At 41.3% G+C, this 9,638-nt stretch overlaps 1 protein-coding gene across 1 annotated transcript in view; it reads left to right on the forward strand.

The window, feature by feature from the left end:
- The window catches only part of NIPAL2 (NIPA like domain containing 2), a 70,667-nt gene that overhangs the window by 50,661 nt on the left and 10,368 nt on the right, over window positions 1–9,638 (forward strand). Inside the window, exon 6 of the mRNA XM_024756592.1 lies at window positions 5,602–5,698. Coding sequence (XP_024612360.1) covers window positions 5,602–5,698 — 97 coding nt within the window. The remainder of the gene's footprint in view (window positions 1–5,601; window positions 5,699–9,638) is intronic.

Consider the following 9,638-nt stretch of genomic DNA (forward strand, 5'->3'; position numbering starts at 1 on the left):
CCTCTGAGCTGGGACTCTTTTGGGCAGGAAGAGGATTTGAGGAGCCTGGTGTCTACTGGCCAGAGAGGAATGAAGTGTCCTTTGCTCACCCACTAAAACAGACTTTCCCACCTGCTGTTTGCCAAAGAGCAATCAAGTTTGCAAGGTCAAACTAGCTTGGAGAGATGCTATAAAACATACATGGCCCCCTGAGAAATTCATCTTCTCCATCAGCAAGTTAAAAACTAGAAGTCCTTTAGGAAAGAGACAGGCTTAACCTTGTGAATCCTGCCCTGCCCAGGCTTATATGACCACGAGGCCCTTTTCTTGAAGGGCCTTTTGTTGAGTAGCAGCTATTAATGCCTCTGCAGAACCTGCATGAGGGAACGTGGCTCTGAGCCTCAGTTAGTTCGTGTTCTTTGGCAGGCTTGACTGTGGCTGTTTTGCCCACCCAGATTTCCCCATAGACTATTCAGATGGAAACCTCTCTTGTGAACATAGAATCCTTCACAAAATAATCTGCATGGTGCTCATTTCCTCTCCACGAGACCAAAAATTAAATCAGCCGAAGCAGGGACCCAGCCTGTCGATTGGTGTAATTCTCTGCCCCGAAGCAGATTATTAAGTTGGCCTTTCTGGCAAAAGCTGCTTCAACAACCCACCAGCAGGTGTTAAAACCTGAAGGGAGAAAACTACGTGTGTACAAAGCCTCCATGTCTGTTGCACGAGGTTCATCCACTTTGTTGTCTGAATGGAAGTAGCCACTCGCAGGTCTGCGCTAGGATACACTTTGCGGCCTCAGTAGCCAACCTCACCGAGCAGTCTGAGCCCTATGCCCACTCCGACCACGGTCTGCCCTTCATCTGTGCAGCAGCCCTAGACGTTGGCAGATGGAGAAACTGAGTTAGGGAGGTTCAGTAACTTGTCCAAGGTCACTTAAATACTAAGTGGCAGAGCCAGAATTCAAAACCGGGTCATCCACTTCTGGGGTGCACACTCCAGTTCATTTCCCCACACAGCTCTCCAAGCAGAATTAATACAAGCTGACCTCCGAGTATCAGACCTTTGTCCATGCTTGGCCTCAGAGAGAACCTTTGCAGAGCTCATTTCTTTTGGACAAGGCAGCTATATCAAAGGCTATACTTTCAGAAAGAACTCGGTGAGAGAAAAAGAGGTGAACACAGGCTCAGATTCTGGTAGTAAGACTAGGGTTTCCAGTGAAGAAATTTTGTGTATCTCTTTTGTCACATCATCCCATGGACTGCCAGTGCCCTTTTTACCACTGAAAACAGGATGATGCGTGCCTTTAAATCAAATTGGAGAATGAATCCAGAAAACCCAGAATAATTCAGAAAACTCATCCTGAAAATTTTGTTCCTCTGGAAAGACTTCAGGTACCCAAACCTGAGTTCGTTTCCTATTGTTTCCATAACAAATTGTCACAAACTTAGTGGCTTAAAACAACACAAATTAATTTTCTTACAGTTTTGAAGGTCAGAAGTCCAACACAGGTCTCATGGACTAAACTCAAGGTATTGGCAGAGCTGTATTCCTTGAGAGCGCCCTTGGGGAGAATCTGTTTCCTTGCCGTTTCCAGCTTCTAGAGGCAGCCAGCATTCCTTGACTTGGGTCTTTCTCATGTTACATCTCTCTTTGACCACAGCTGGGAAGGTTCTCTGCTTTTAAGGACCCTTGTGACTACACTGGGCCCACTCGGATAATCCAGGATAATCTCCGCATCTCAGGGTCCATAGCCTTAATCACATCTGCAAAGCCCCTTTGCTGTGTAAAGTAACATACACACAAGTTCCAGAGTTTAGGACGTGGACATCTTGGGATGGGAGGGGGGCATAATTCTGCCTTCCAGAGCTGTACCACTTAACCCTTCTGAGCCTTGGTTTCCCCATCTGTAAAATGAGGACAGTAATAGTGCCTACCTCCTGAGGTTGTTGCGAGGATTCAATGAATTAGTATAAGTAAAGCATGTGGCAAGCATGCACTAGGTGCTGTTATTATTTCTGGCCTCTGAGATCGCAATCAGCAAAGCAGCCTCTTCCTGGGTCGCAACAACCTGCAGAGGTCACAGCTTCTTTGATATTGATTTTTTCAGAGAGGAGAGAAAATGTTACTAGAAAAGAAAAAATTAACATTAACTCATGCTGCTTGAATATTTTATTCCCGGGAGCTCCGTGATCTCTTGCCACAGGACAGAACCCAGGGCAACTGCAGTCATTCTGTGAATAATAGGAACTCATGTTTTATAGATCTGAAGCCACAGAGATAGAGTTTGTAAAAAAAGTCATACATGATTTTCAAAACTTATAACTACCATCATCCACCCAAAACATGTTAATAATTGGCATGCTAACAGATTTAGCTAACATGCTCTGTACCTTAGTGCAGGAAAAGCTTTCTTCCCTCCAGCCACAAATAACAGTGGTCCCGAAAGCTGCTGGGAGCTGTCTGTAATTGTATCACGTGAGAAATGGACAACTGTGGTGGAGGGGAGACCAAGCCGAGAGGGATGTTTCGGTTTCGATGGCAGCTTTCAGGAAAGCAAATAGATAGGAGTTGAATAGCTTTTGTAGCACGACTTGATTAAATTAAAGGTCTGGCAAATAAGTGCTATAAGGAAGAGTTAAAACGATTGGTTTAATTTGCCAGGAAAAGAAAAGACTAAGGGATGAGTTAATCTTCCATATTAGATGAAAAGGTTTTTAAATGAGGAAGATATGGTCCTGCTGCTTTCCATGCCCACAGAGGATTAAAGGGAAAAACAAACCAACAAGCAAAAGGTTGAGTTAGAACAGAAGAGGCATGTTTATTTAGGGCTCCATAAGTAAAATGCAGCCCTGAAAGTAGTGAAGTCCCTAACTCTAGTCATTTTTAAGAAAAAAATTAATGCTGGTGTTTTCACTTGTCCAATGTAAACATTCATATTTATGAGTTCAGTCCAGAGATACTGTCTCTTTGGGGGGGAGAAAAAAAAAGCTATGCTTCAGGTTATCTTAAGGACTACAAAAAAGAAAAAAAAGCTAAAACAAAAATAAAATTGAGAACTCAAAATTATACTAATTCTCTTAAAGGTAGGAAAATTTTAGACATTCAGTCAATTAATACTTATTGAACACTCAATTTATTAGACATTAGGCTTGTTTTTTGGCAAATGGTTCATAATAAATTTGAGGTGTAATTTACTCATTAATTCGAAAAATACTTATTGAGTGACCAACTGTATTTCAGGCACTGGAGGCAGAAAAGGTCCCTGTTCTCATAGAGCAGATGTGCTAGTGGGAAACAGACAAGAAACACATAACCACACGAACAGGTCATGATGAAATACTCTACAGTAGCCACCTGAAGTCGGGGTTGTGATAGGATGACTGGGTGGCTCTGTGAGATCAGGACGATCTGGGAAGATCTCTCCGGGGAGCTGAGTGACTAGGAGTCATTGTGCAAACAATAGCTCAGGGAAAGAGCATTCCAGGCAGGGCAAACTCTTAGTGCAAAGGTCCCAAAGCTGAGCAATCTGAGGACCTCAAAGGACTCAACGGGGTGGCAGGGGTTGGCGGGGAGGGGTGGGCCATTTGTGGCTGGTGCAGGTTGGACCATCCAGGAGCCAGCCGTACAAGATGATGAGGTCCCAGAAGTTAACTGGGGCTTTGTAATCCAGGAGGGAGTGTGGAGCTTATTCTTAACGTGCTGGGACGTTTAAGCAAAGGGATGACTAGATCTAATTTCTATTTTTACTACATGTATCATCCTGGATGAATCTCATAAACATAATGCACAGTGAGAAAAAAGCAAGCAAGTGAAAGCAAGTATAATTCCACTTGTATAAAGAACAAGTGTGCAAAAATAAACGGCGTCATTTGGGGATACGTAGAAAGGTGATAAAGTATAAAGAAAATGAATGGTAAACACAAAACTCAATGTAGCGGTTCCTGGGGAGGTTGCAGGAGGAGGGGAGTGCAACTGGGAACGAGAGACTTCACAGGGATTGATGGGTTCTGTTTCTCAGGTTGAGTAGAGGGCACAATGGTAGTTGTCACATTACTGTAAATACCTGATATGTATATTCATATATACTCTCTATGAATGAAATATTTCATTATCCAAATCGTTTTGGTTTTTTTTGTTTTTTTTGTGGTACGCGGGCCTCTGACTGTTGTGGCCTCTCCCGTTGCGGAGCACACGCTCTGGACGCGCAGGCTCAGCGGCCATGGCTCACGGGCCCAGCCGCTCTGCGGCAATGTGGGATCTTCCCGGTCCAGGGCACGAACCCGTGTCCCCTGCATCGGCAGGCGGACTCTCAACCACTGTGCCACCAGGGAAGCCCCCAAACTGTATTTTTAAATGACTCCTCTTGCTGCTGAATGTCTGGATTGTAAAGAGGCAGAGTCAAATCAGAGACAAAGGAGAAGCTGTTGCACTAGTCAGAGCGGGTGGCGAGGAATGAGGGAAAAGGAGGAGTTTTCAGCTTGTGCAGCAGGGCATGTGGTGATGCCATCTTCTGATGGGGTGGAGGCCCGGGAGGAACAGGTAGGGAAGGTAGGCCACCAAGAATTAAGTGTTGGCGACTTCCCTGGTGGCGCAGTGGTTAAGAATCCGCCTGCCAATGCAGGGGACACAGGTTCAATCCCTGGTCCAGGAAGATCCCACATGCCACGGAGCAACTAAGCCCGTGGCCACAACTACTGAAGCCTGTGCACCTAGAGCCTGTGCTGCACAACAAGGGAAGCCACCACAATGAGAAGCCCGTGCACCGCAAGGAAGAGTAGCCCCCACTCACCAAAAGTAGAGAAAACCCACGTGCAGCAATGAAGACCCAACGCAGCCAAAAAATAAATAAATAAAGAGTTAAGTGTTGGGACTTCCCTGGCAGTCCAGTGTTTAAGACTCTGTGCTTCCACTGCAGGGGACACAGGTTCGATCCCTGGTCGGGGAACTAATATCCTGCATGCCACACAATGCGGCCAAAAACAAAAAAAGAGTTAAGTGTTGCCCATATTCGTGTGTTATGGCTGTTAAACATGCATGTCAGACTTCCCTGGTGGCACAGTGGTTAAGAGCCTGCCAATGCAAGGGACACAGGTTTGAGCCCTGGTCCGGGAAGATCCCACATGCTGTGGAATAACTAAGCCTGTGTGCCACAACTACTAAGCCTGTGCTCTAGAGCCCGTGAGCCACAACTACTGAGCCCGCATGCCACAACTACTGAAGCCTGCGTGCCTAGAGCCCATGCTCTGCAACAAGAGAAGACACCACAATGAGAAGCCCGTGCACCACAACTAGAGAAAGCCCATGCGCAGCAAAGACCCAACGCAGCCAAAAAAAAAAATGTCTGGTAGACAACTGGATAAATGAGACTGGAGTTGGGAGGTCAGGACTGGAGATCTAGATTTGGGCACCATTGCCATGTAGGTGATGATAGAACTCTGGGTCTGGATCACTAAGGCTCCTTATGCTGTTCTCATATATTTATAATTGTCCTTAGGAGCTCCAGTCATCCTCAACCCTCATATGATAGCTGTTGCAAAATCAAAAAGACAAGTGTGCCATTCTGAAGACTTCGTATAGAATAATTTACACTTTACTCTTTTTCATCTTTTTCATTTCTAGATTTTAGAAATACTAATTTTCTGCATTCTCCTATATTTCCATAAAAGGAAAGGAATGAAACACATTGTGATTCTGCTAACCCTGGTGGCACTTCTAGGTAAGGATATTTTTTTGTTTTCTAATTATCTAATGTAGCCATGCTAAGTCCTAAAAGAGTTTCAAGGAAAATATTTGAGCATTCTATTTTTTCTCATTGTTTCTGCCTTCCAATTCTGATCTATAGAAACTGAGTCTCAGTTACGCAAATTATACTTTGCATGTCCATTGCTGCAATTGATATATGTTTAATTTTTAATATATTTAAGGATTTTTACTTCTTGATAATTTTATTTGCTCTCTGACAATTTGGGGATTTTTTTCTTAGTAAATAATTGAAGAATATTAAAAGAGAAACAAATGAATAAACCCAAATGAAACTTTTGTATCAGAAGTTATCTAGGCCTATCCTATTTACATTTAGAAAAAAAAAAACTTTAAAACATGGCTAATATGAAACAAATGTAAGCAGTATGATTTTTCTTGAATACATTTCTTTCATTCATTATTTAACTACCCGTTTCCTTTTTCTCCAGAGGCACCTTATAAGATTTGAAAACTGATTCTTACATAAACCCTCAGCAGGCGGACTCTCAACCACTGCGCCACCAGGGAAGCCAAGCCCTCTATATCTTTTTAAATCACTAGGAGATCTCACTAATCATTTGGGAAATTCCCTTTTCAAAAATTTATTGATAATTCTTTCTTTGCCTGAGATGACCCATCCATCACATGTTGTTAACTCTAACTTTGTACATTGTATTTATACCTTTGAGGCAGCTGCAGCTTCCATGTTCATGAGGTGCTGGAGGTTTCATTTCTTCATTTCATCAACTCTCCTTTGAATTGGAAGAGTTGCATTTGTGATAGTTACTTATAGAAACAAATTTACTCTAGAACATGTTCAGGTATGTGGTTAATCAAAAGAACAGAAAAGAAACTTTATATTTTTTTCTTCCAAATTACCAGGTAGGGAGAACAAAAGCAAACTAAGAGAAAAGATGCACATTATGTAGGAAAATATTGAAAATAAAGGAAAATTTAAATAGGAAAGTAAGATAACAGAATTAAGACCATACATATCAGCTTTGATCATAAATGTAAATGGGGTAAGTTTACCAAGTGAAAAAGAAAGATCTCCAAATTGTACTTGAGAAAAATTCCCGTATTGATTTTGAAAAAGATTCTGAAATTGGATTCAGCCAGTTTCCTCTGGTTCAGCTCTATAAGGGTTATTGAAACATCACCCTTTCTGACTGGCCTCTGCTGGTTGTGAAATATTTTGACTTCATACATCAATTTCATCTAAACAAGGTAACTCAGATTGAAAGTAAAAGAAAGCAGAAGGTCATTCTATTACCATCTAAGTTAAAATCAAGGCAGAAGCAGTAAATGCAACAGAGGATCCTGGAGGCTCCCCTATTAGTATTTAGTTGCTAATCAGGGTAGGACTGGGACTTGGAAGGAGGCGGCATCAGGGGACAGGGGCCCTCAGTAGACTGGGCAGCAGCTATTTCAGAAACGACATTAGCATAAATATAAGAGGAGTAGGAGACTTCTCTTAGCTCATGGAAATAAGGAGACAGAAAAATCTGTAAAATTAGAGAAACTGAATGCTTAATTTTGATCTGGCAGCTCTAAGGTTGAACTCTAAATCCAGAAAGCAGAGAATACACCTTCTTTCAAGTGCCTGTGTAACATTTACAAAAGCTGATCTTATAATTGGCCACAAAGAAATTTTTGATAAATTCCAGGAAGTTGAAATAGTACAGACCACATTTTCAGATCACAGTGAAATAAAAACAGAAAATAATAACAAAAATAGAACCACTAAAACCGTACCACCTGGGAATGTTAAACACTATGCTTAAACTGCAGCTGGGCCAAAGCAGAAACCACCATTTCATCACAGCATATATTTCTTAAATTATTATGAGAACACTTAATGTTAAACCTATAGTTTATGACTAATGCTGTATTCAGAAGGAAATTCATTGCTTTAAAGGTAAGTCAATTAAGTACTCAACTCAAGAAGTTAGGGGAAAAAAGCACAGAAATAAAGCTGAGGAAAGCAGAAAGGAACAATTAGTAAAGATAAAGGCAAAAAGTAATGAGATAGAAGGCAGAAAAGCAATGGATCGATAAATAAACCCAAGAATCAGTTCTGAGGAAGAACTAGGAATAAACTGAGAAGGCTGACTTTTAAACATGGGTCAGCATAATTCATGCCGGGCAAAAATCGTACTGTTAAAATGATGACAGTAATACATGTCTACTGCTGAGGATTAAGAAAACAGAGAAAGACAAAAAGAAGCTATAAAATATTTTAATATTAAAAATTCATATAATTGAGCACTGCCTCATGATATTACGGGAGTGTGTCTGGTCCTCTGTAGAAGATAGTTTACCAATAGATTTCAGAAGAACAGTGGCTGTCAACACAGTAATTGCCCTTTAGGTGATTTTCCTACAGAAATTGGCAGAATGATATACAAAGATTTGTATTCAAGGATATTCATCACAGTTTCGTTTTTAATACCAAAAAAAATGGATACAATCAAAATATCTAAGAGTAAGGAGTTCCCAAAAGGCATTCCCATTCATACAAAGGCCAATATTCTCCAGCCAATAAAAATCATACTTTAGAAGAATAATTACTGGCATAGAAAATACTTAATGGTGATGGAAAATTGGTTCCTAAGTAGTATATACTGTATGATTCACATGTTATAATATATTTGTGCTTAGCGATAGAAAAATAACTACAAAGAGTCTCAAATGTTAAAAATGATCTGGGGGACTTCCCTGGTGGCGCAGTGGTTGAGAGTCCGCCTGCCGATGCAGGGAATGCGCATTCGTGCCCCGGTCCGGGAGGATCCCACATGCCGCGGAGCGGCTAGGTCCGTGAGCCATGGCCGCTGAGCCTGCGCGTCTGGAGCCTGTGCTCCACAGCGGGAGGGGCCACAGCGGTGAGAGGCCGCGTACCGCAGGAAAAAAAAAAAAAAAGATTTGGGGATGAGTGTTGAGATTACAGGTGATTTTTATTTTTCTTTCCAGACTTTTCTGCATTTTCCATATTTTTGTAAATGGGCATGTATACATTTTATAGTTTAAAAAAATGAGTTTAAAGTTTATTCATAATCCCATTGCCTAGAGATAGCCACTGATAGTATCTTGATGTAGTTTCTTCTAGCCATTTTTTCTGTGCATATGTAAGTACTTTCTACTTTTATATCTACAGCATTAGAATGATACTGCATTACAATTTGGTATTCCCCACCCATCCTCATTAACCACCCCCGCCCTCAAAAAAACTTAGAAGTACTCGACACCGGCTTAGAAATACAATAAACAGTGATTAATCAGGTGGTGATTGTGCGTGCTTTGAAAATATAGTGATTAACTCTAGCAACTGATAGTTGGTTTAGCTGTTTAATAAAGAATTCTAGTTTTGTTTTTGTTTTGTATTTAAGTAAATTTAACATCAGATGGTGGTTGAATTAGGTGGGCTTTGCAACCCTGAGGTTCTGAGGCGAAGGGAGCAATGTGTTCAACTCTTTCTCCGTGAATGATCTCTTTTGGAAACCTGGCTGTTCAGACCACAAGCCCATCACCACATCGTGCTCCAATTTCAAGCCAGGTGTTTAGGAGGAAATCAGGGTCCCTCAGGAGCTAACCTTATAAACTTAAACCATCAAGTGACATACATGTCTATAGATATTTTACATTTCTAGATTAGCTAAAATATGACTATTTTCATAATCTATAGAAAATATGTAAAATGACCAAGTCAAAAACCATTTAAGGTGAAGAAGGGCCCAGCTGTAAGGGCCTCTTTGTTCAGATTGGGAGTTTGTTTTTAGAATTTATCACCTGGTCTCCTCTGTTAATTGTGACTTTTAACAGAAAGAAAATGTCTAATTTGGAAGTGTGCCCTGGTAACCTTCAAGTCAAAGTATATTTTTATTTTTTAGAAAACTAGGCTTTTCCTAGTTGGCCAT

This window comes from Neophocaena asiaeorientalis, unplaced genomic scaffold, assembly GCF_003031525.2.
Source record: "Neophocaena asiaeorientalis asiaeorientalis breed wild unplaced genomic scaffold, Neophocaena_asiaeorientalis_V1.1 scaffold29, whole genome shotgun sequence".
Classification (NCBI taxonomy): domain Eukaryota; kingdom Metazoa; phylum Chordata; class Mammalia; order Artiodactyla; family Phocoenidae; genus Neophocaena; species Neophocaena asiaeorientalis.